Here is a 26614-nt window from a genome sequence, read left to right as displayed (position 1 = left end):
CGAGGAGTGCCAGGAGACTTGGGTGCAGGTCTGGGGCTCTAAAGACTACAGAGTGGACAAGTACGAAGTCCTCCTTTGGGCATGCTGAGGGGTGTGCAAGGTGATTTACAGAGCCACCGACCCACTGTAGAGTAACTCCGGACCATTTTATAGTTAGAACTGATCATTCCTCAGAGGCTGTACGTTGTCTGTATTTTCTTCGTTATTCTTTCTTGGCCAGGGTCACTTGAGGTTGAGGAGTGTTTCTTTCCTATTCCATACAGCCGGAAGAGCAGTGAAGGATCTTTCCCCCTCAGCATCGAAGGCCTTCCTTTCTCCCAGTCCTGAGTTCATCAATCAATCCTATTCTACTCCGGCCTAGTCTGTTCTGGTTCTTACGTTACAGAGCCTTTGAGGGCCTTCCAGAAGTGCATTGCGCAACATGACTAACATCTGTCCCCTGTAGGTCTTTTGTCTTTCCCTCCCCCAGGAGAAATCATGAGGGAGGAAGGGTTGGTTTCAGTTCTTTTAATAACTGACCATATTCCATGTGTGCTGCGCTATGTGTTTCTATACCCTCTGTTCGCCAAGCCCGTCCTTTCCCCCAAGCCTTGCTCTTTGTTTGTGTTCGGTTGTTTCCTGAACCATCCCAGAATAGAGTCGGGGAAATGGGCTGTCTGGGTGTCTCCTAGGAGAGGAAAAGCACAGAGTGAGGGCAGCAAGCTGCAGGATTCATTTCTGACTGTGCTGTCAGCTCCTATTCCGCAGAGCAGGGGGACGGGATGCTGCCTTGCATTTCTGCATGCTGCCTCATTATCCCACCAGCCAGGAACTCTGCAGTTCTGATCCCAGCTCCGTCACTAACTCCCTCTATAGCTCTGAGCCAGTGACGGGGCCTGGAACGGCATGGAATATGGTCCCATCGAAGCTGGAGGTGGCATTTCCAGCTCAGGTAGAAGTTGTTAAAAAATACCAAGGTAGCTGCAGCTGCATGGGCCCCGCCCCATCTGAAACCTTGTATACTCGCAGCAGCTAGCCTGTCCCGCCGCCCATGCAGCCGTGGCTACAGGGCTATTTTTAGTGTCTACCCCAGTGCCTATTTTTGTGTCTAGCCACACTGGAAATGCCAACTACAATGTCCGTGTACCCAGGATGTCGTAATATCGAGGGGAAGGATGTGGCCTAGCCGGGATACCGCTCCCAGTCTGGGCATCTCAGAAAGATGTTGACTCCTCTGGCCAATTAGGGAGCAACTTTGAGGAGCTCCATAGGAAGTCCTACCCACTCCTCCTGCGCTGGAAGGGGACAGCTAGTATGTGGGACAACAATGTGAAGAGGGTTATGGGATGGATTCTTTGGGTACGTGGAGAGTAGATCTGAAAAACAAAACAGGGAAAGCTGGGGTGAATCTGGGTGTCCCCTTTTTTTTTCCCTTTTCCCCTTTTCCCCTGCCCTGGCTAGACCTGGAGAAATAACCGAGAGAAAGCTCCATACGAAATAAGAAAAGAGAGAGGAAAGGAGTGAGAACAAGGGGGTCAGGGAAAGAGGAAGAGGGCTGGATAAGGCAGAGGAGAGGAAACAGATGGGGGAAATCAGAGATATCAAGATGAACGTCACATGCCAATGGGGAAGGTGAGAATCCCCCTGGTCCCACCACAGGGCAGGGCATAGCAAGGGCAGATTATGCAGGGCTATCTGCTCCCACACGTTGCTGCTTACTTCATCTGTTGTCATCCTAAGTGAAACTGATTAGCAGAGAGAGTGACTTCCTTGTTCAAAGGTGACCTATGTGGCAATAAGGGGGCCGATGGAGGCAAAGGGAAGGGAAGGCTGTGCCCTGTAAAATTCCTATATGTGCAGGAAGTGGTGTCGGGACTCCGTAAACAGCGAAGGTAGCACAGTGTCAGGGGATGCTGCATTGCAGGAAGGGGTGATGGTGATGCATGAGGGGGCTCTCTCCCCCATCAGTCAGAACTAGGGGTGCTGTGCTGCAGGGATTGGGGTGGGTGACTCAGTAGGGGGCACTCTCTTCTTCAAGTCAGCGATGACCCCAGCTCCCCGGTGTCAGATGATGCCTTTCAGGGGCGAGGTGGCCATTATAGATCCCCTGTCACTTTCTGCAAGCGGCTGGAGGTGCTAAGCTGGGTGTCCTGTGCACAAGCCAACTCAGGTAACAACATTCCGCCGACTTCGGTGCAGTTCCTACTGCATGTGGGATCCTCCTTCCCTTCGTGCCCTAAACCATTGCGTCGTGTTCCTGTGCGCTGCTCAGGAATTGCTGGGCTCCACTCCAGAGCTGGCTGCATTTCAGCAGTGGGCGAAGCGATCCCTGTGTACTAGGGAGGAACAACAGTCACTCCATAATTAAGGCTGCAACTGAGTTTCCATGATATAAAGACGGTTTTGCCTTTCCACCTCTACAATCTACAGAAAAGATCTAGTGACCTCAAACCTGACAGGTCAGATCTGGGCTCGTAGTAGAGCAGTTGTGCACAATTTGAAGCGACCGAGACCAGGCTTCCTGAATTATGAGTCTCTGAACAAGGAGACATTAAATGCAATTCCCAGATTCTCCCAATTCATTTTGCCAGTGTGTAGCACAAACTCAGACGGCAGGAGAGAGAGCCAATCGCTACTGTTGGTCTCTCCTAGGTGGGACCTAATGCCCACAGCCAACATTCAGTGGGTCAAAGTCCAGTTTCAGGAGTTACTAGAATTAGACTGAGTGACCCCCGTGGCGGCCTGCCAGCTCTGATGAGCTCAGTGAAGCCTGTCACAGGGCTGCTGGAGACCTGCGCTTTCCCTTTGTGAAAGAAGCTTCTAACCTGTTTCCTTGCAGAGGCACGGCTGGATCCTCTGCCAGTGCCGATCAATAGTGTCAGTGGAAAACCGATTTTCCATTCGAGGCCTCACAAGGGGGCTCTCTGTTCCAGCAAATGTCAGAATGCCAAGGGAAGGGGGGTACCCCAGGATACCTTCCCTCCCAGAGCTCCCTGATTTCACCCTATCCTCACCTCCCAGAGGAATCTTCTGAGGTCTGTAGAGAGGGGGCCATCTAGAGATCTAGAAATGGAGGCTGCAGAGGACAGGAGGTTGGGCTGAGGTCTCCCACATACACACGCCCCGCTCTCTTATCCACTACCTGAGCCTCTGGATTCCTGCTGTCCCCACTCAGACACATCAGCCAGTCCTTCTGGGCCACCTGCCTGACATGAGTGGGACGTCAGAGCAAGGTCTCGCTGCCAGGAGCGTAGGAAAGCAGTGTGGGGGCACCGGAGGAAGGAGTTATTTCACGGGCAGTTGGTGAAAGGGATCAGACACTCAATCCAGGGAGAAGGAAGCGGACTGGATCACAGGGAAGGGGGCGTTGGCCTTATCAGAGGGAACGGTTTCTACAGCTCACCCCGGCCCTGTAAACCCTGCTGACACCCTGGCATGCCTCCAGGAGAGCTAAGCAGGGGTCTGACCCTTTCTCTGTGGGCGCAGGTTACCCAGCCAGGACATAGTCCCTTGCACTCTGCACAGGGAAACCACCTCTGCATCTCCATGGGGGGCAGGACAGAGTGTCCTAGGGGGCTGCTCTGTCCAGCCCATCCTGAGACCCCTGGTCCCCAGCTCTGTGCAGCCCCTGCGGACCCTGGTGTCTCTCCAGACCCGCTGGCAGATTTCTTCGCCTCGGCTGTGCTGCCAGCATCAGATTTGGCAGCCGATGTGGGTGACGTTGTCGGTTTCCTGACAGCGTTCTGGTGTTACCCGGGTAACCCGACTGCTAGCGAAGGAGGCCTGACCTCTGGGAGCTGTTTACCAGCCAGAGAGAGACACCAGTGCCAATGGAGCTGGGAGGAGCTGCTCTGGCTCCAAGGCTGGCATCTTCCTTCCTGGCACCTGCAGCGGGGGGCCCAGTGCCCGCACCGCCATCAGCCTCCTCCGTCCCATCCCCTGGCACAAGGGGCTCCCAGTGCCTCCACCCCTAGTCAGCCTCCTCCATCCCATCCCCCCAGCACAGGGTGCCCAGTGCCCACCACCCCATCAGCCTCCTCCATCCCATCCCCCCAGCACAGGGTGCCCAGTGCCCACCACCCCATCAGCCTCCTCCGTCCCATCCCTGGGCATAGGGATGCCCAGTGCCTGCAACCCTGTCAGCCTTCTCCATCCCATCCCCCTGGGACAGAGGTGCCCGCCCCCCGTCAGCCTCATCTTTTCCATCCCCCTGGCACAGGGGCTCCCAGTGCCCGCACCCCGCATCAGCCTCCTCTGTCACATCCCCCGACACAGGGGTGCCCATATCCCTGTCAGACTCCTTTGCCCCTACCCATGGTCCTGGGCTTCAGTCCCCTCTGCCCCACACCCTGTGTCTCATTCACACTGGCCAGCATGAGTGCCAGTCTTTTGACCCCCCTCAGCCCAGGTGTGAATGGGGACCCAAGGTTCAGGGCAGGAAGCAATCAGCTCTCCGTGACTTCTACCCCTGTTCCTGGTATGACCCCACCTCAGCCCAGTCCCCTGTGCAGCGTCTCACCCATTCTCGCTCCACTTCCCCAGTGTCTCCATAAGCCAAAATCCCACTGGCTCCTGCCCCTCGCCCAGTGTCCCTCCCACACTCCCAGTCTGTTTTGCATGGCAGGGGATGAGAAGGTGAATGTGCGTATGGTGGAGACTGGCCATGGGGTTCCATAACCCCTGCCTGGCGCTCGGCCCAGCCGATCACAGCACTTCTCCATGGTATGGCCAGGAGCCTTGTGGCGTGTGTGAAAACCATGGCAGAAAGGCCTGCACCCTACTCCCAGAGAACTGAGGAGTCACTTCTTACTTCCCAGTTGGATGCACCCTGCCCTGGATCAGGCTCTGAATCTATTTCCCAACCTCTGCTCTCAGCCCTGCCTCCTCGTCTTCTGTCCATGCCAGTCGATCCCTTTGGAAGGCACCTGGTGGCCCCAGATCAGCAGCTGACAGGCTCTGAGTGGCTGGAGACCTGCCCTGGCAGTGGGGCCCCCGGGATGTTGTTTGGAAAGAGACTGAACGGTGGGCAGGGGTCTGGTGATCTTGTCCCCATTCGAGAGTGGGCCTGGGAGTGGAGTGGGGCGGCTTTCCTCTTGTTTCCCTATTGATGAGGCTGGTAAAGCACTAGCCCGCCTTCCCGTCCATCTGAGATGCCTGTGACATTTCTGGGGGTGAATCGAGGTGTCCGGGGTGAATCATCAGCCACCCGCTTACGGTGTGAGGGAGCCCGGTCTGTGCCAGGCGAATGGGCTGGCTGCTGGCAACACAAGCGCTATTGCAAGCCCCCCTCTTCCCCAGTAGAGCCCAGCAATTTACACACCCTGCTTGGTTACACTCGAGTACCCAGTCCCGGGGCTTCTGGACACCCACACTGCCCAACGAGCTGCTGCCTCTGGGGAAGCCGTGCCCCTCCCCCCCACAATCACTGGGGTCACCTCCGTTCAACACACTCTTTAGCATAAGGCACTTAGACACATCTATAGTAAAACCAAAGTGAAGTTTATTTGCCCGAGCTTGAGATAAATATTTAAATAAAAGCAAATATAAGGATATGGGGTGCTGGAACAGGAGGGCCAGGGGGCTATGCCTGCCCACTTTTTACCGGGCATAAAGGCAAGTGACAGGGGGAGAGGGCGGAGAAGAGCGAGTGGGGGGTGGGGATCTTGGGGGAAAAAGGAGGCGTGAGGGCGGGGCCTTGGTGGGAAGAAGCAGCAGCGTTTGGGGCCTCAGGGGAAAGGGCAGCAGGGGAGGGGCCTCGGGGAAGGGGCAGTAGGGGGCGGGGCCGCAGGGGAAGGGCCGTGTGGGTGGGGCCTCAGGGGAAGGGGCGGCAGGGGAGGAGCCTCAGGGAAGGGGCAGCAGGGGGCGGGGCCTCAGGGGAAGGGCCGTGTGGGAGGGGTCTTGGGGGGAAGGGGCAGCATGGGTGAGGGCCATGGTTCAAGCAGTGGTGGCCCTCCTGACTTTTAGGGAGCTTCCTTTGCCCCGATAAGGATTTGGCAACATATGATGACAGATAAAAGAAAAATATAAAACAGTCTAGACCCCGTACTTATTAAGCGGTTCCTTTGCCATCTGAGAAGGTGTTTCTCACCCAATGGTCAGTCCTTGCTGCGTTTGTCCAGCCCTGAGCTCTGGGATCCGCCTTTCCTGCGGGCAGAGCCACTTCTGTAATGGAGAACATCTTGTGCCCTTTCTCCTCTTACACAGATCCAGACTTTTGTCTCGTTTCATAGTCAAGGCAATTTGGTAACTTCGGTTCACCCCTGAAGGTCCCCTATTCAGAGTCCAGGGCTCCTTTCGTCTTGTGGATGCTCCAGCCTGCACCTGATCCAGATCACAAACCCAGGACTAGTCGATTATTCTCAGTGTTGAGTTACTCAGCTCTGAGACTCATCCTGCCTGGGATGGCATGTTTTACCTCCAGCAGTTTGGGAGCATAATAGACTACATGTTACATGACTCTAAAATGGTTTCCTGTACAAACACCTCACAATACCCATGAGAACCAGCTAGTGCTTAGCTTTGGCAGAGACCCCACAGGAGCCCTTTGGGTGCAATATCAAGACAATGACCAGACATGGGTATAATACACCTGCCTGGGCAGGGCTGTGTCACATAACCATGGGCTCGGTTCATTCTGACTCCATGGCTGAGACACGTCTGGCCAGTACGCAGCTCCCCCAGCAGTGACGCTGGTTGATCTGCAAACTCCATTCTTGTGGCTTTCACCATTCGAGAATCCCACCATGCAAGGAGAGCCCGGTCATACACAGTGGCTTAGCTGTTCAAAATATGCATGGGGAAGGACACTGGCATGTCCTCTCTCGCCGAATGAAAGCCAGCCCGTGCAGCAGGGCACCGCTTGATTCCTTCTCCAGCCCTAATGGGGTATGAACTTGACTAGGCTTTGTTCTGGGCCACCGACCAGGGGTGAATTTCCCCCTCAGTCTTTACTCAGGCAAAACTCCCACAGCCCTCAGAGAGAGCTTTGCCTAAATAAAGTTACCAGGCCTTTGCCCAGCACTCTTCAAAATAACTTTCTAGTCTTTGAATTGCAGCCCCGTTGGAAACCTGAAACTATTTTCCTCTTAGTTTGTTATTGTAGGGTTGCTTCTGAGCGCTGGGGCTCTGCCCTCTGCTCTCTTGTTTGTTTACATACATATTTACAAAACCTGGGCTTGCCAGAATTTGATTTTTTAATATGTCCTTTTGAGGGATAATATTCATTTTTAAGCATTTTTAAAAATGCTTATCAATATAATTGTTCACAACAGCACAAAATTAAGGGTTTTTAAGCATTGTTTTAGTTGTATCAATATAAATTTTCACAGTGGGGGAAATTATCGAGATGGGTCAGACAATAATTAGTTATGACGGTAGAGGCTGAGATTCAAAAAATTAAAGCTGTATAATCGTTCACACACAAACTGGCTGCGTTACGTCAAAGCATACAAAGCAAATACCCTAAAAGCAAACTCTAATAAGTTCTCACACAGCATTTTTCGTACTTTGCCTAGCTGTCAATTTCAGTTATTATCAGTGGAAAGATTTGTTATTGGTTTGTCTGTGTGCAGTGAAATCAACATTGACTAGTAAAACCAGAATCCTTCCAAGGCTCACAATACATAAACAATGCTGCAGAGCTCCACTGCGAATCTGCTTGCAGAGCTGACCCACAAGGAAAACCTATGTGTTGCAGAAAGTGGTCATGCAACAACCTGCTTCCTTCTGAGATGGCATAGACCCGAAAGCCCCAGTGACATGCTCGAGGGTGCCATGCCACTGAGTGCACGTCAGATAAGCTTGCAGTCCTGGCTGCTTGGGGTTATAACTGATCACATGGCACTTTTCACAAGAGTAGAAATGGTATCTCTGACTGGATGCATTCTGCCTCCCCAAATTCCTCCTAAGCATTTGATTGGAAACATGATTCTTCCTCACGTCCTGTCTGAAGCTGCTGCATGCAGTTAAGCAGCTGCTGTGTTCCACCCCAGAGGTGGCTGCATTTCAGTGAGGCCCGGAGTTATTTTCATGCAAACAATCCAGCTAAAAGGTACTGCCGGAATATGTCATTATTAATCACTACACTGCACAACAGCAGCTGCAGCTCTGGGCATGGAAGAGTGAAAACGAGGATGGGCTTCTGGGAAAGGGTCACGTGTCCATCTCTTTCTCCTCTAGTCGACATTCGGGAGATAAAAGAGATCCGCCCAGGGAAGAATTCCCGGGATTTTGAACGATATCCAGAAGATGCTCGGAAACTGGACTCCGCCATGTGTTTCATCATGCTGTATGGCCCGGATTTCAGGCTCCGGACACTCAGTGTTGCTGGTCAGTGCTGGGTGATGGAGGGTGACAACGGGCAGGGAGGGTCTAATCTTGATTCTTTCCCTTCCCCATTTCTTCCTAGGGCTGTTAAGGTTTCACGGATGAGGTGGCCTCACCAGCTTTCCCACCCACCCAAGCTCTGTCCTGGCCCAGGGGAGAGGGTGGGAGTCAGCTGTGGTGGAAACCAGGACGTGGACACACGGGCTGGGGGAAGAGAGCCATGAAGCCTCTTAGCAGGGAGAAGACAGGTCAGGTTGTCACCATCTCCCTCCAGCAGTCCTTTCTCCCAGCATCCCTCCTCCCTGACACAGCGCCCCCACCCAGACCCCACTCGCAGCGAGGGCCATCCCTGATGGAATGCCACTCTCAGGGTGAATTTGGCCCATTGGCACAGGCGCCAACTCCAGGGGTGCTCTGGGGCTCCACCACCGACGGGGAAAAATAGCGGGGGCTCAGCGCCCACCAGCCCTGACTGTTTGGGAGGCTCTAGGGGGAGAGCGGAGAGCAGTGAGCCAGCGGGGGGCCTGGGGGAGGGGGCAGAGTGGGGGCGGGAAGAGGTGGAATGAGGGCGGGGCCTCAGGGAGGGGCGGACTGGGGGGCAGGGCCTCGGGGCAGCACGTGTGTGGAGCACCCACCGTGAAAAATAGAAGTCGGTACCTGTGCCCAGTTGGCCAAGGGTGAAGCCAGCTGGATGGAAATGGTGCTGTTGTCCGTACGAAGAAGAGCACCATCTCGGTGCATTGTCTAAACTCAGCTAGAGATGAGGAGCAGCCAGATCCCTCAATCCCCGTACCCCCGAGTTGTGGGGAGAGGTCAGCCCGGGAGCAGACCATTGCAGCCTGGCCCCATCTCTAGTGTAAGTGCAGAGAGGGAACTTCCCTTAGCCCCGCTCCTCCCACTGCCGGACTCTGCTCTTCTCCCTCCTCAGCCTTCTGTGAGGAAGACGTCAATCTGTGGATGACGGGCCTGAACTGGCTGGTGACGGACACTCAGAAAGCCCAGACGCCGCTGCAGATTGAAAGGTATGGGCAGGGAGCTGGGCTGCTGGGGGGGCTGGGGATCCCTCTGTCCCATCACTCCAGAGCCTGGCTGGGTGGGCCGGGAGATCCGAGCCACCCCTGGGCACTGCAGAGTGAGGTGGGACTCAGGGAAGTGAAGAACACACAGGGTCGCTAGTTTGGTTTTCCTTCATCCCCATTTTGGGGTGCCCAGTAATCCTGGAGAGCACTGAACGAATGCGGGCCCCAGAGCTGGCTGGGGTGCTGATGAGGGGATGAAACGCCTTCCTGAGGTGTAATCCCCTCCGGAAGAGGCCGGACCCCATCACCCCAGCATGTGCGTTAACTGCACCGTGCTCCTAGCCGCCTCACTGCTGGGACCCCTCGGCTCCAGGCTGATCCGTTTCTTCTCAATCCTCTTGCTAGGTGGCTGCGGAAACAGTTTGACTTGATGGACAGGACGAGAGAAGGCAGGTGAGTGAGGCAGACAGGCAGGGATGACAGAAAGGTTGATGACCCTCGGCGTTTTCATACTAGCAGGTGTCACTGCAGAGACTATCTGCCTCTCGCCCGGGTTTGCCACACTTTCTGTGGCAGCCACCGGAGGGCGGTCTGCGCAGGATGGAGGGAGCTGGCCTGATAGGGCCTGAGGCTGGCAAACCCCCTTGGGAGCTGAGAAATGCTTGAGCTCTTTAGAGGATGGGGAGAGGAGACAAACATTTCATGGTGGCTGGAAAAATGAGGCCTTGCCCAGTCGTCCAGCTCTCTGCCACTCCCTGCCCACCACACAGCCCTGCCGTGCCTGCTCCTTTCCCATCACCCAGTCCCCACAGGCTGGGAGATAAAGCCTCAGGAGATAAAGCAGCAGAAGCCCTGATCCTGCAGTCCTCGTGCTCTCCGAACTCCCACTGGCTCGACTGGGAGCTTGGAGCATGCTAAGGCAGCGGGATGAGGGCTGGTTGTCTGACAGGCTCAGGTTGTAAGATATTGTGGCCTTAAGCAGGGGGGAAGTTTGATCCCATTGTCAGAGCCGCGGCCAGGGCCAGGATCCCACTGGAACAGACTCTCAAGGAATCTGGAGCCAAACAGGACTAAAAGGAGAAGATGGAAATGAGACAGTGTCTCTTTGAGAAGCCGTGGGGAGTTGGGAAATGGGACAGGGGGGGGAAGGGAGGGCAAGGAGGAGGAAAGAAAACTGGATTTAAAATGTTTTGTTTAATCAGCATTTTGGTCCCTTTCTGTCCAGCTAGCTAACAAGGCGCGGCTGCTGGGGCGGGGCCCAGCAGACCTCTTTGCCCTGCCGCATGCCAGCTCTGTGTAAACAGGACATTGGACAGGAAGTGAGGGGGTTCCATCCAGGAAGAGGAGGGGGCCAGGGCAGGAAATGATGGGACATGGGACAGGAAGTGGGGCTAGTGTGGAAGGAGCAATCAGCTTTACAAAAACATGGGTGTGTCCCCTGGGGACCTGAGTGCTATATTCAAGTCTGAAATAGAAGCACAGCAAGGGAGAAAGGCCTTCTGGACTATACCCAAGAGACGGCACTGCGGGAGTCTTCAGGGATGCCTCCGTGCACCAGGCACTTGGCAGAATCCCACTGAGATGATTTGATGAGGCATGTTTTGTTATCCCACTGGGATTGTCCTACAAAGCACTCGGGTACTCCAGCAATGGGCTTACACAGCAGCCCAGCTCGACAGGGTGGAATTTGTACACCATTGGGGGATGCACAGCGTATTCAAAGTGCCAGATGAGAGCGGTATTAATGCCACGGCAGGGATCCTGGGAGGCCTGCTGGGAAGGTGTGCGGCTGAGTCTCTGAGACACAGCAGGAGTCCCCCTGTGCTATCCCCACCCCATGCCGCTCTACCTTGAGTTCCCGAGCACAGCGCAGAGGCTGGCCGCGGAGCTGAAGGCGGTTGAAGTTGATCACGTTAAATTCAGTGAGGCCAGCTGAAGCAAAGCAAAGCAATGCTTGGGGTCTGATCCTGAACAGTGCTGAGCACCCGTATCCCGGTCAGTGATTGGTCTTTGAACTCTCAGAGCACCCACAACTCTGATCAGAGTCCCCGTGCGGGGACGGCACTTGACACTTCTCAGGACCAGGACCCACATCTCTGCAACTCGGCTGAGCTTTTCCTGCCTGCCTTTCCTTTGCTGGTGTCACACACCAATACCCAGCCCTTCCAGGGACCTCTCCAAGTCACGGCTTGTGGCCCATCCAGCACGGAATCAAGTGATGTGGTTCTTGGTGTCTCAGGCCCAGTCTACTTGGAAAAGTTTGGCTGGCCTAGCTCTGTTGGTGAGAAGTGTGAAAAAAATCACTCCCCTACTTGACACAGCTGCACCAGCAACAGCCCCAGGGTAGATGCAGTTATACCCACAAAAAAAGAGTCCCTTTGCTGGGACAGGTTATTTTGTTCACGGATCTGAGATAATCTCTACTAGGAAAGGAACTCTTTTGCTGGTCTAAGCTGCGTCTGTGCTTGGAGGGTTTGCCGGTGTAGCTATACCAGCGAACCCTTTCTGGTGTAGATCAGAACTCGTGCTACTAAACTACACCCAGGGCCCTCCCTCAAATCCCAAAGAACACAATGAGCAGCTGTAGACTAGGCTAGCAAGTGCAGAAGGGGGTGGGGAGGGGTGGGGGAGAGAAGGGAGCAGGAGTGGAATAGAACATGCTGCCACCTGCTGTCTGACTTGGGTAACTGTAGATTCAAGCCACACAGGGCTGTGCATTTGGGTTCTGTTGAAACCCAAATAGCTTGAAGAAAAGGAGAACTTGTGGCACCTTAGAGACTATCATAGAATCATAGAATATCAGGGTTGGAAGGGACCTCAGGAGGTCATCTAGTCCAACTCCCTGCTCAAAGCCGGACCAATCCCCAATTTTTGCCCCAATCCCTAAATGGCCCCCTCAAGTATTGAACTCAAAACCCTGGGTTTAGCAGGCCAATGGTGGGTAAAACACCACTTCTTCAGATGCATCTGAAGAAGAAGAAGAAGAAGAAGAAGAAGAAGAAGAAGAAGAAGAAGAAGAAGTGGTATTTTATCCACGAAAGTTTATGCCCAAATAAATCTGTTAGTCTTTAAGGTGTAGGGTGAACAGATGTCCCGATTTTATTGGGACAGTCCTGATCTTTGGGTCTTTTTCTTATATAGGCTCCTATTATCCCCCACCCCCGTCCCAGTTTTTCACACTTGCTGTCTGGTCACCCTATTAAGGTGCCACCAGACTCCTTGTTGTTTTTATCAGCTCTTGCAGTCATTCAGCCCATACCTAGCCCCGAGAAGCATGACAGAAAGCCAGTGAAGAACTAAGCACAATAGCATGCTAGATTCTGCGCACATCCCTTCCAAGCCAAATCCCCAGCAAGGCCTGGGACTGGAAGGACTGGGCTGGGCCCACTTCCCCTTCTTGTTCTGCAGACAAATACACACTGGCACACGTAACCATGAGTGGGTGGGACTGTGTGAAGTCAGTAAAGCTGCCTTGATTTACACTGGCTGGGGATCCGGGCCCACCATCTCTAAAGGTTTGCTGACTTGGGGTTCTTTTGCTGAAGTCACACACATGTTAGTCTTTCAGAGAAGAGCTCTCTCGTGGCGTGATGTTGTGGTGGGTGTCTGCTATAGACCAACAGACCACGAGGATGAGGTAGACGAGGCTTTCTTCGGACAACTAACAGAAGTTTCCAGATCACAGGCCCTGGTTCCTATGGGGGACTTCAGTCACCCTGACATCTGCTAGGAGAGCAATACAGCGGTGCACAGACAATCCAGGAAGTTTTTGGAGAGTGTTGGGGACAACTTCCTGGTGCACGTGCTGGAGGAACCAACTAGGGGTTGTGCTCCTCTTGACCTGCTGCTCACAAACAGGGAAGAATTGATAGGGGAATCATAGAATCAATCATAGAATCATAGAATATCAGGGTTGGAAGGGACCCCAGAAGGTGATCTAGTCCAACCCCCTGCTCGAAGCAGGACCAATTCCCAGTTAAATCATCCCAGCCAGGGCTTTGTCAAGCCTGACCTTAAAAACCTCTAAGGAAGGAGATTCCACCACCTCCCTAGGTAACGCATTCCAGTGCTTCACCACCCTCCTAGTGAAAAAGTTTTTCCTAATATCCAATCTAAACCTCCCCCACTGCAACTTGAGACCATTACTCCTCGTTCTGTCATCTGCTACCATTGAGAACAGTCTAGAGCCATCCTCTTTGGAACCCCCTTTCGGGTAGTTGAAAGCAGCTATCAAATCCCCCCTCATTCTTCTCTTCTGCAGGCTAAACAATCCCAGCTCCCTCAGCCTCTCCTCATAAGTCATGTGTTCTAGACCCCTAATCATTTTTGTTGCCCTTCGCTGGACTCTCTCCAATTTATCCACATCCTTCTTGTAGTGTGGGGCCCAAAACTGGACACAGTACTCCAGATGAGGCCTCACCAATGTCGAATAGAGGGGAACGATCACGTCCCTTGATCTGCTCGCTATGCCCCTACTTATACATCCCAAAATGCCATTGGCCTTCTTGGCAACAAGGGTACACTGCTGACTCATATCCAGCTTCTCATCCACTGTCACCCCTAGGTCCTTTTCCGCAGAACTGCTGCCTAGCCATTCGGCCCCTAGTCTGTAGCGGTGCATTGGATTCTTCCGTCCTAAGTGCAGGACCCTGCACTTATCCTTATTGAACCTCATCAGATTTCTTTTGGCCCAATCCTCCAATTTGTCTAGGTCCCTCTGTATCCTATCCCTCCCCTCCAGCGTATCTACCACTCCTCCCAGTTTAGTATCATCCGCAAATTTGCTGAGAGTGCAATCTACACCATCCTCCAGATCATTCTCATCCTCCAGATCCTCCAGAAGTATAAGTGGGTGGCAGCCTAGGCAGCAGTGACCCTGAGATGGTCGAATTCAGGATCCTTACAAAAGGAAGAAAGGAGAACAGCAGAATACAGATCCTGGATTTCAGAAAAGCAGACTTTGACTCCCTCAGGGAACTGATTGGCAGGATCCCCAGGGAGGCTAATATGAGGGGGAAAGGAGTCCAGGAGAGCTGGCTGTATTTTAAAGAAGCCTTATTGAGGGCGCAGGAACAAACCATCCTGGTGTGCAGAAAGAATAGCAAATATGGCAGGCGACCAGCTTGGCTTAACAGAGAAATCTTCGGTGAGCTTAAACACAAAAAAGAAGCTTACAAGAAGTGGAAACTTGGACAGATGACTAAGGAGGAGTATAAAAATATTGCTCGGCCATGCAGGAGTGAAATCAGAAAGGCCAAAATACAACTGGAGTTGCAGCTAGCAAGGGATGGGAAGGGGAACAAGAAGTGTTTCTACAGGTATGTTAGCAACAAGAAGAAGGTCAGGGAAAGTGTGGGCCCCTTACTGAATGAGGGAGGCAACCTAGTGACACATGATGTGGAAAAAGCTGAAGTACTCAATGCTTTTTTTGCCTCAGTCTTCACAGACAAGGTCAGCTCCCAGACTACTGCACTGGGCAGCAGAGTATGGGGAGGAGGTGAGCAGCCCTCCGTGGTGAAAGAACAGGTTAAGGACTATTTAGAAACACTGTACATACACAAATCCATGGGGCCAGGTGCAATGCATCCAAGGGTGCTGAGGGAGTTGGCGGATGTGATTGCAGAGCCATTGGCCATTATCTTTGAAAACTCGTGGCCATCAGGGGAGGTCCCAGACGATTGGAAAAAAGTCAAATATAGTGCCCATCTTTAAAAAAGGAAAGAAGGAGAATCCAGGAAACTACAGACCAGTCAGCCTCACCTCAGTCGCTGGAAAAATCATGAAGCAAGTCCTCAAGCAATTCATTTTGAAGCGCTTGAGGGAGAGGAAGGTGATCAGGAACAATCAACATGCATTCACCAAGGGCAAGTCATGCCCGACCAACCTGATTGCCTTGTATGATGAGATAACTGGCTCTGTGGATATGGGGAAAGCGGTGGATGTGATATATCTTGACTTTAGCAAAGCTTTTGATACGGTCTCCCACAGTATTCTTGCCAGCAAGTTAAAGAAGTATGGATCAGATGAATGAACTATAAGGTGGATAGAAAGCTGGCTAGATTGTCGGGCTCAACGAGTAGTGATCAATGGCTCAATGTCTAGTTTGCAGCCAGTATTAAGTGGAGTGCCCCAGGGGTCGGTCCTGGGGCCGGTTTTGTTTAACATCTTCATTAATGATCTAGATGATGGGATGGACTGCACCCTCAGCAAGTTTGTGGATGACACTAAGCTCTGGGGAGAGGCAGATATGCTGGAGGGTAGGAATAGGGTCCAGAGTGACGTAGACAAATTGGAGAATTGGGCCAAAAGAAATCTGATGTGTTCAACAAGAACAAGTGCAGAGTCCTGCACTTAGGATGGAAGAATCCCATGCACCGCTACAGACTGGGGACTGACTAGCTAAGCAGCAGTTCTGCAGAAAAGGACCTGGGGATTACAGTGGACGAGAAGCTGGATATGAGTCAACGGTGTGACCCTGTGGCCAAGAAGGCGAACAGCATATTGGTCTGCATTAGTAGGAGCATTGCCAGCAGATCGAGGGAAGTGATTATTCCCCTCTATTCGGCACTGGTGAGGCCACATCTGGAGTATTCCATCCAGTTTTGGTCCCCCCACTACAGAAAGGATGTGGACAAATTGAAGAGAGTCCAGTGGAGGGCAACAAAAATGATTAGGGGGCTGGGGTACATGACTTATGAGGAGAGGCTGAGGGAACTGGGCTTATTTAGTCTGCAGAAGAGAAGAGTTAGGGGGGATTTGATAGCAGCCTTCACCTACCTGAAGGCGGATTCCAAAGAGGATGGAGCTCGGCTGTTCTCAGTGGTGGCAGATGACAGAACAAGGAGCAGTGATCTCAAGTTGCAGTGGGGGAGGTCTTGGTTGGATATTAGGAAACACTTTCCCTAGGAGGTGGTGAAGCACTGGAATGGGTTACTTAGGGAGGTGGTGGAAACTCCATCCTGAGAGGTTTTTAAAGCCCAGCGTGACAAAGCCCTGGCTGGGATGATTTAGTTGGGGTTGGTCCTGTTTTGAGCAGGGGATTGGACTAGATGACCTTCTTAGGTCTCTTCCAACCCTTATCTTCTATGATTCTATGGCTACAACCCTCACGGCAAGTACGCAGCAAGGACCCTCTGGCTGCTGGTATTTTTAAGAGCACTATGCAAAATAACTGTGCGGCCCAAAATCAGACAGAGGGATCGAATATCTTCCCAACTGGTCTGTTCACCAGACCTGCTTTCCAGGTATCAGTCTTAGTTCTCAGGTTTCTGAACTGCCCTCCTCTCCGTCCCCAGTAGATGGTGTCATTCTAATACAAATACCTTAGTCCCTCCTTAGTAGGAGGAGATTAAGTAACTCATATTTTTAAATGAGCTATGGGAGATCCCTAGGTTTGCTCAGACCCTGATTTGTCTGACCGATTTCTGCGTTCCAGTGCCTGGAACTTCACCTCTTACAGTGGCTCACCTTTGTTTATTTGGAATCGGTGCATGTTCCTGAATGAAATGTCTGCTCTGCATGCGTTCAGCCAGCTCAGGAACAAACCCTGTTCCGTACCTGCCAGTTCTATGTGACAAGGACTGCAGCCACGCAAACCACACCACTTCAGTGTGTCCACACTAGGGAGTTTCACCCGATGCAGTGAGCTGTAGCTCACGAAAGCTCATGCTCAAATAAATTGGTTAGTCTCTAAGGTGCCACAAGTCCTCCTTTTCTTTTCACAACCTGAAGTGATTCGATTTTGGAACCACCTGAGTGCGATCTCAGTCTGGAGGCCAGCCCCGTGTCTAACCGCTCAGTGAACTGAGAATTCAGGTCCCTGCAGGAGACACAGGTTGAATGAACCACCTCTGCAGCCGTGGGGGCTGGAGTGGCTGCAGCTCTTGACCCCTCTTCTGTCTCACAGAAACAGGCCCTTGCTTTCCTGAAGATTCATCTGGGGGGAGGAGGGCAGGAGTGAAATTGCTCAAGGCCCCGAGCCCATGGGACCAGCTGAAGGCCCTGAGCCTGCATGAGAAGCTGGGCTCCCGCATGTCCCTCTCTGAGGCCTGACTCCTGCTTTGTGTGTCTTGCAGTATCACATTGAAGGATCTGAAGGCCATGCTGCCCCAGGTGAACTATCGGGTGCCCAACATGAGGTTCCTGCGGGACAAGTTAGTGGTAAGAACACTCCCACGGTCTCTCCTCCCTCCCTTTATCTCTCCTTTTCTGACCCATCCTTTATAGACAAGGCCTATAGAATCGGATGGGGGGAAGCCCTGGCTGGGATGATTTAATTGGGGATCGGTCCTGCTTTGAGCAGGGGGTTGGACTAGATGACCTCCTGAGGTCCCTTCCAACCCTGATATTCTATGATTCTGTGATTCTATGATTCTAAGCCAGCAGAGATTTGTAGAACCAACCAGGTTCTTCAGAGATGACTCTGAAGTCCTATAGAATTGACCCTTCCTGTGGGGAGGGAGATGTTGAGCTGCCCTATAGAATTGAAGAGGGACTTTCCCTGGCTATAGAATTCGATAAGATGGGTCAACAAAGCCAAAAGTCCCATTGGCTTTTCCTGGAAGGGTTATCTCCTGCCCACTCCCGAGTCTCTGTTTGCCATAAGCTGGGAATGGGCGACGGGATGGATCACTTGATGGTTCCCTGTTCTGTTCATTCCCTCTGGGGCACCTGGCACTGGCCACTGTCTGAAGACAGGGTACTGGGCTAGATGGACCTTTGGTCTGACCCAGTGTGGCTGTTCTTACGTTCTCTTATTCCCTTTCCTTTGCTATTTTGTGTTTGGGGGGTGTCTGCAGTCAATGAACATTAATGAGCAGCGGATGCCTCCTGGGCAAGTGGTCTCTCTGGAAGCCCTTCTGCTCCTAGCCTGTACTGGATTATCTGTGCCTTCCTCCTGCACTCCCTGTTACTAAGGGACATTTACAGGGAAACACAAGATCATAGTCCATTCCTAGGGCTGGCCAGTTGCATTTGCTGCTCATTCCCCATCCAAAGCCCCAATACTCCTCTCTCTGCCACTCACCATGTATAGCATGTAAGGAGAGAGAGACCCAAAGCACAAACTCTGGATCAAGATTCCAACCTCCCCTCCAAATAATCCAGCTGGCCCATCTCTAGACATGAGACAGGATTACGACATTGGCTCAGCATGTAGCACTGCATACCGGGACGTGTAATCCCCATGGACTGCCCGACGGTGGCTGCAGGCCACATTGTAGATCTCCCTGAGCTCTGCATGGCCCATGGGCTTGACTCAAGATGCCCCCAGCTGGAGCAGTACAGCATGGGAATCCTACTGGAGCCAGTGCTTTCGGCCAGGGGCCTTTTTTCCCTATCTTCTGCACCAGGGGCTTGAAGTCTCCCTAGGTCCTTCAGCTCTGGGAGGTCTGCTCCCTCCAGTTCTGTTCTCACCAGGTTCTGTCTCTCTCCTTCCTCCCAACAGGAAGTGGAAGCCAGGAGCGACATGGCCTTCACCCACTTCACTCACTTCTACAAAAACCTAATGTTCGATGCTCAGAAATCGGTAAGAGGTTGGGGCCCTCGGTGACTCTGCCCCATCTGGGGTGACCCTGCGGCTGGGCCCAGGCCCGGGGATGGGTAAGGAAGGCCAGAGAGGGGTCATGGTGCTGCTTGTCACTATTAATGGACGTTTCTGAAGCACCCTAAATGCACCTGTCACACCACAGGAGATAGCCCCCGAGAACTGGCTGGGCGGGGGCTTTGTTGTAGGGACAGGAGATGGGGAAGACCATCTAGAGTGAGTCAGTGAGGGGAGGCTGTGGCCAGTGCGGCAGGTCCCAGCAGCAGCTCAGATTCCCGCCACAGGCTCTGAGATGCCTTTTGCCTGATGCTTTCTCAGACTCGAGACAAAGTCCCCCTGAGCCTCCTCCTCCAGTCCCCATCCAGCCTGCAGGTGGCACCTTCTCCACTGGCTTACCTGCCCCTGTCCCCCCTTTGCATTCCAGATCATCGAGCAGCTGGAGCTCTCCTTCCCCTTGCGGTGAGTACCAAAGATCCCTCCTTGTCAGATCCCGCCCCAGTCCCGGGTGGGGCACTGGCCCGCCAGCCAGCCTGGTTCACTGTGTGTGTGTGAGAACAAGACTCAGAACCGAGAGGTCTCTTCACGAGTCCAACCCTGTCTGCTCCCACCGCAGCACACAGAGGGGACCACTGGGCACCACCCCCCAGGGCCACAAGGCTGGGCACCCACACTCTGCTTGTCCCTGCTCCCAGAAACGGTGACAGTGAAGCCAAGCCCGGGGGTGGAGTCCATGTCAGGGACGCAGTGGGCTGGTACCTGACTCTGACCCTATTAGATCGCCAGAGAACGGGCAGGTCTGTATTCTCAGACCAGTAATGTAAACCCAGAATGACTCCAGGGCAATGACTAGCGTGCTCGGGTTAATACTGTGTCACTGAGATCAGCGTCTGGGGAGGGAGCTGCGGGTCAGGACTCAGGTGCATCACTGTGTGTGGGGAGCCCAGGGCTGGGGTAGCAGGGGGCTGCGGGTTAGAACTGAGGGGCACTGGCTGAGCTGTGGCGGAGTGGGGGAGCCCAGGGCTGGGGTAGCAGGGGGCTGCGGATTGGGATTGAGGGGCATCAGGGGAGCCTTAGGCTGGAGTAATAGGTGCAAATCAGGTTCACCCACCTCAGGTTCCATGAGGATTGGGGGGAAGAGCTGGAATTGTCGGGGGACTAAGGGGACTAGGTATCTGTATGGGGGAGACACACCCAGTGCCTGAGTCGTTTGGTGGGGGGAGGCTGGCATACCCGGCTTGCACACACTCCCATTGACCGGCTCCTTGCCCCTCCCCAGGAATGTTGACCGGGCAGAGCTGTGCCAGATTACACTGTACGACTTCCAGAAATTCCTGCAGCACGACCAGAAGGTACCCGCTAAGGCACACTTCCAATACCCTGTCATACCTGAGGAACTGCAAGCCCTTCTGCCAGGCCATAGCTTGGCATGCAGTGGATGATAGCAGAAATTCTCACGACTGCCACTGTTCTGAAACCAGAGAGCGTCTGGCTACCTCAAAGCCAGTCCAGACCACTCATAACCTAAAGTCATGCTCATCCAGTGGCTGTCCGACTGGTGGATCTCACTCCTCTTCCTGATAGACCATGAGACCCCCCGCCATGCAAGCTGGCATCCTCTGTTGTCAGTCTCAGCAGAGAGGCCTTGGGGTGAAGGGGCCATGGTGGTCTCCTGGGAAGGGCAGTTTGTGCCACTGCCCAGGCTCCAACTGTGGACAGAGAGAAAGCCTCGATGGGTGGGGGAAGCTGAAGCCTGACAAACTCAGACCAGAAAGAAGGTGCCTGTATTTAACAGCCAGGGTGATTAACCATCAGAACAGCTCACGCTGGGCTGCGATGGAGAATCCATCACAGGTCAGGTCAGCCTGGAAGATCAGGTGGTCCCCTCTGCCTTTACATTCGGCAACTCTGCGACTTGGAGTCTTGAACTGCAGATCGCAGGTCGGTCTAGAAGAGCTGCTCCAGCCCAGCCAGAAGTGACGGGTTAGATGCATGTCTGGTGGCGATTCTGTGCCCTTTGTTACAGGGAAGGGCAGACCTGGCCTTGGAATCCGTGAAGCTCCAACAGGAAAGTCAGATGAAAACATGTTAGGAAAAAGGAGCAAATCGCGCCCCAGGTTTGCCTGTATCTGAAATCTAGTGAAGAGAATAATTACAATCAGGCCATCGCCACCGGACTCCTCTCTATTCCCTGCGGATGAGGGTGGAGGCACAGTAGTGGGGGGTGGGAGTATGTGCTGTACTTGCCCTGTGCATAGCTAGAGGTCGTGAGTCTCCTGGGTCCTGAGTCCACTCACCTTCCATCTTTCTGAAGGCTCTTGATCTTGCAGATCTAAGATTCCCATCATGGTTTCACATCTAAACCTTCGGTGCGGTTCCTCCCCTAACGCTGCCCTCTGTGTTCTCTGCCTTAGGAGCCGTGGGCCAGTGACATCAGCAAGGTGCGGGAGTACATGTGTGGCTACCTCCGGGACCCCTTCAGTGACATGGCAGAACCCTTCTTCCAGCTGGATGAGGTAGGGAATATGTACTCCAGCCCATCCTCCTGCATCAGCCATCCCCTTGGCAACTCCAGCGCCCACCAGCGGAGCTCAGACTCCCACCTGAGGCAGATAAAGTCCCTAGATTAGTTACAGGGTTTGTGGAATTGGTTCACATGGATGTAGGTGTATTTATAACAGACAATGTACACTTCAGACTGGAGGTCAATATGGGCCATGCCAGATCAGACCAAAGGGGCTTATAGACTGCTATCCCAGCCTCCATCAATGACCAATGCCTGAGGCTTAAAAGGAAGCAATAAACCACCCATCTGGCTCATGTACAGTGCTGCACATCTGGGGATTGATATTCCTTCCTGACCCTTCCAGGTGATCTCCTTGTGCCCTGAAGCATGAGGTTTTAATTATCCTTGTCTAAGGGGCACAGCTACAGATTTCAGAGTAACAGCCGTGTTAGTCTGTATTCGCAAAAAGAAAAGGAGGACTTGTGGCACCTTAGAGACTAACCAATTTATTTGAGCATGAGCTTTCGTGAGCTACAGCTCACTTCATCAGATGCATACCGTGGAAACTGCAGCAGACTTTATATATACACAGAGAATATGAAACAATACCTCCTCCCACCCCACTGTCCTGCTGGTAATAGTTTATCTAAAGTAATCTTCAGGTTAGGCCATTTCCAGCACAAATCCAGGTTTTCTCACCCTCCACCCCCCCACACAAATTCACTCTCCTGCTGGTGATAGCCCATCCAAAGTGACAACTCTTTACACAATGTGCATGATAATCAAGTTAGGCCATTTCCTGCACAAATCCAGGTTCTCTCACTCCCTCACCTCACCTCCAAAAAGGGGGTGAGGGAGTGAGAGAACCTGGATTTGTGCAGGAAATGGCCTAACTTGATTATCATGCACATTGTGTAAAGAGTTGTCACTTTGGATGGGCTATCACCAGCAGGAGAGTGAATTTGTGTGGGGGGGTGGAGGGTGAGAAAACCTGGATTTGTGCTGGAAATGGCCTAACCTGAAGATTACTTTAGATAAGCTATTACCAGCAGGACAGTGGGGTGGGAGGAGGTATTGTTTCATATTCTCTGTGTATATATAAAGTCTGCTGCAGTTTCCACGGTATGCATCTGATGAAGTGAGCTGTAGCTCACGAAAGCTCATGCTCAAATAAATTGGTTAGTCTCTAAGGTGCCACAAGTACTCCTTTTCTTTTAGCTACAGATTTATTATTGGCCACCAAATCCACCTCCAGCAAGTGACTGTGTGCAGGTGCAGCAGTGAATTCCCCAGGTGATTGCACTACACGTATTTAGACAGGCCAGTTGTACTGAAAGAGTGAATCCCTCCCCCCCCACATTTTGGAGAAGTCCACATTCCAGACCCTGCATCGGAAGCCCATCTCTAGCTGTAGTCACTGGACCGTGTTCCCAGCTCGCCCTCTGCTGCTGGTAGCTCTTCACCAACTTCTCTCCCTTTCCCCATTCCTGTTAGAGCTTTGGCCCCATGCCCATCTCTCCCCTTGGCCTGGGGTGACCCACGGTGTCATGGAGCCTGACCCTCCTGGTTTTGCTCTAACCAGCTTTTCTTCTGTCCTCAGTTTCTGACCTACCTGTTCTCCAGGGAAAACAAGGTCATGGATGCCAAGTACGAGCGGGTGGTCCCAGAGGAGATGAACTACCCGCTGTCCCACTACTGGATCTCCTCCTCCCACAACACGTAAGAGCTTGGGGTCAGCCCACCGACGAAGGGCCCCCAGCGCAGTGGGGCGAAGATAAAGCGGCACAACCTGTTGGATTCTGAGCTGAACGGGTGCCTCCCACCGCAGCCCTAGGAGCCATTCTGCAGACGTTGGGGAGCCACCAGTCTGATGTTTGAGCTCCAGAAGGGCTCTGGCATGCATGTAATAGTGAACGAGGAGGGGGAGGATTTCTCTTTAGCCTCCCCGGGGAATTCTGCAGGGATTGCTCCACTTCCCTGTCCATGCGGGACATGGGATTCCTGGACATTTCCTTGTAAGCAGGTACTGGAAAACATGGGCCAGAGTCTCGCCTGGTATCAACCAGCATAACTCCATGGGCTTCAACAGAGCTTTGCCCATTTACACCGGCTGGGGATCTGGCCCACTGAAGCTCTGCCCATTTACACCAGCTGGGGATCTGGCCCATTGATGCCAATGGAGCTCTGCTGATTTACACCAGCTGAGGATCTGGCCCATTGACTTCAATGGAGCTACACCCATTTACACCAGCTGGGGATCTGGCCCATTGACTCCAATGGAGCTCTGCCCATTTACACCAGCTGGGGATCTGGCCCTGAGGCTTTCGACCTCCGCTGGGTCTCCCGAGCTTAGTCGGCACTGGCAGGAGTGGGGTTCCATGGGACAGCCGACACTGACATCTGATGGGATCCAGGCCCTGGGTTCAGAGCGAGGTGCCCCCGAAACAGCTCCGCAGCTCAGGCCCTGCCAGGCAGCTCCCCTGGCATGCGGTCGGATGGACTGGGAGCCACATGATTTGCAGCTGAACCTCTTCCTCCAGGCCGCCCAGGCCCACCCCCAGGCCCTCCTCCAGGCGCTGCTGGTGATTCCGAGGCCCTCTTCTTCTCCTTGCAGGTATCTGACTGGGGACCAGTTCTCCAGTGAGTCCTCGCTGGAAGCCTACGCTCGCTGCCTCCGGATGGGCTGCCGCTGCATAGAGTGTGAGTGAGCTGGTCCCTGCCGGGGGCTGGGCTGCTCTCAGCGGCTGTGAGCTAGTCCAACTGCATAAGCTGAGCAGCATGAGTACCGCTCAGTGACTGGGTGGGGGACCCCAGGGGGGCGCAGCAGGAAACGGTACTGGTGATGTCACCCCTGCCCCCACGAGTCCATATTGGAGTCAGCATCCTTTGGGGGATCTCTAAAAGCATGTTCCTGACCACTCCCCAGCCACAAAACCCCCTCGGCACTTGGCACAAATGTAGGGGGCTGAGCCCAGTGCCTTGGCCACATCCTGTGATGGGTAGTTCCTTTAAATTGTCCCCACTTTTCTGTCTTACACTTCGGTGTAGGTCTGCAGCGAATTATCAAACAGCTGCCCCGTCTCACCCCAGATGTGGCTACAGCAATTCTTAGTTGGTGAATCGTACTGGGATCCTTCCGGTGCCCTGGAACATGAGATGTTTTGCTTGGATCATTGTCCTCTGGGGCAACCTGGGGAGAAGTTTAAAATCCACCAGATTCAGGAATCCCCAGTGGAGGTTCTCTGGCCTGTGCTATGCAGGAGGTCAGACCAGACGGTCGCAATCGTCCCTTCTGGCCTTGGAATCTACGACCCAATGGGACCTCAGCTGAGGATCGTTCAATCCACCTGGTGAACCCGTGCAATATCATATATCAATAGCAGGCAGACCCTCACCCAGCCCCACAGCGTCTTTCACTAGCTCAGTCCCATTTGACCCTGCTAACTGAGGTAACAGCATGTGCTGTTATCTGGCGTCTCAGAGGTGAACACCAGTGTCTTTTACACCCCTTTGTCCACCCCTGAAGTGCGCGACTTCTGGCACGACAATGAAGTTTGCACAGCTCCAGAGTGACACTTGGGACCAATGGACGTGCAGTGGCCATGGGCTCTAGGGGTGGTCCTGTCCATTCCACTCTGTTCAGGAAAGGACGGACGCTAGGACATGGTCCCTCAGGAACGTGTGTGGGGTACAGGGATAAATGATCACGCGTGTGGGGGGAGTGTTAACAACTCAACCATCTCTGCCCTTAGTGGACTGTTGGGATGGTCCAGATGACCTGCCAATCATCTACCATGGACACACACTCACCTCCAAAATAAAATTCCTGGATGTCCTGCACACCATCAAGGAACATGCCTTCGTGACCTCTGAGTAAGGGCCACCCCACTGCACTACAGGGGCTTTGTCACCTCTTTGCTGCTTAGGGACTGCTAAAGGGCATGGATCTTGTCACAGCATGTAATGGGACTGTGGAACTCATGGCTACAGGAAGCCATTGAGACCTAGAACTTAGCAGGATTCACAAAAGGGATTGGACATTTATGTGGATAACAAGAATATCCAGAGTTCTCATAGTTAATGGTAATGACTGGGGAAACCTCCTGCTTCAGGGCTTAAGCCAGTTTGTAACTACTGAGTGAAACCTGTTTAACCATGTGTGGCGGCCAGATAGTCCCTGTTTATCCTGGACAGCACTCACTGGTTCTGTATTTATTGTGAGAAACTGTTGCTGGGTCTGGGTGCGTTCTCTGCCGCACTGCCCATTCCAAGGCGTGGATACATTCCCTGCAGAACACTCCCAGGTTGAGTGTGTCACACCCTGATTTACTGAGAGTGTTCCCTGGCTCCAAGGGTTCTGCCCTAAATCCAGCTTTCCCTGCACCAAGGGCTCCACCAGATTGTCCCGTGGATCTCTGAGTTCCTGTTAGCCCCTTTGGGGCCCTACCCTCATTAGTTTTGCCCCTGACTACACTAGGAGCAGGTACGTGATCTGGAGCCTTTCCTTGGTTGCTATTCTGAATGATCTGGCCTTTCCTCTCCCCCCTTCCCCCGCACCAGGTTCCCCATCATCCTCTCCATCGAGGACCACTGCAGCATTGTCCAGCAGAGGAACATGGCCTCCCACTTCAAGAAGGTCTTCGGGGAAATGCTGCTCACCAAGCCAGTGGACATCAACGCCGATGAGTTGCCTTCCCCCACCCAGCTCAAGAAGAAAATCCTCATCAAGGTGCAGCCCTTAGGGCCAGTCCTCTTTCCCTTCCCCCAGCCCTTCTCTGATACTGTCCAGAGGGGGGCAGTACAAGAACTGTATACAGCATCCTTGCACTGGGAGAGGCAGGGGTAGCTAGGACAGTGGGAGAGCCCTATAGTTTGGGGGTTACAGGAACATACTGGGGTGAGCTTTCTCCGCCTCCAGCTCTGAAGTACAAAGATGGGAATCTCTCTGCCAGATGAAACCTAACCACAGGTCCTGGCCACTCACAGTCATTTAAGTCATGTTTGCTCCCAGAACGGACTCCTTTCCCTGCAGGACCCTGAACCCAAACAACTACAGCATTGCAGGAGGAGAACCAGGAAGTGAAACCAGTTGTAAACAGGAAGTGAAACTGACCAGTCGTTTCACTGCCCCAACTGAGCGATGTTACACATCCACCTGGCAGACAGGGCATAGGCTCGGGTGCTGGTAGCACAGGGCAAGGGTGAGGCTAACTGTGTGAGTTCTCCTCTCTCTGGTTTGCTCTC

The 26614-nt window shown here is 53.2% G+C and overlaps 1 protein-coding gene across 1 annotated transcript in view; it reads left to right on the top strand.

Annotated features, from left to right (window-relative positions):
- LOC144260252 (1-phosphatidylinositol 4,5-bisphosphate phosphodiesterase gamma-1-like) overlaps positions 1–26614 on the top strand; it is a 73991-nt gene that overhangs the window by 25696 nt on the left and 21681 nt on the right. Inside the window, exons 2-13 of the mRNA XM_077808808.1 lie at positions 8158–8307; positions 9233–9326; positions 9729–9776; positions 17399–17483; positions 18769–18849; positions 19292–19326; positions 20144–20216; positions 21279–21380; positions 22971–23089; positions 23985–24070; positions 25123–25243; positions 25931–26099. Coding sequence (XP_077664934.1) covers positions 8158–8307; positions 9233–9326; positions 9729–9776; positions 17399–17483; positions 18769–18849; positions 19292–19326; positions 20144–20216; positions 21279–21380; positions 22971–23089; positions 23985–24070; positions 25123–25243; positions 25931–26099 — 1163 coding nt within the window. The remainder of the gene's footprint in view (positions 1–8157; positions 8308–9232; positions 9327–9728; positions 9777–17398; positions 17484–18768; positions 18850–19291; positions 19327–20143; positions 20217–21278; positions 21381–22970; positions 23090–23984; positions 24071–25122; positions 25244–25930; positions 26100–26614) is intronic.

Source organism: Eretmochelys imbricata, chromosome 2 (assembly GCF_965152235.1).
Source record: "Eretmochelys imbricata isolate rEreImb1 chromosome 2, rEreImb1.hap1, whole genome shotgun sequence".
In the NCBI taxonomy this organism is placed as follows: domain Eukaryota; kingdom Metazoa; phylum Chordata; order Testudines; family Cheloniidae; genus Eretmochelys; species Eretmochelys imbricata.
This window is presented reverse-complemented; position numbering and strand designations above follow the sequence as displayed.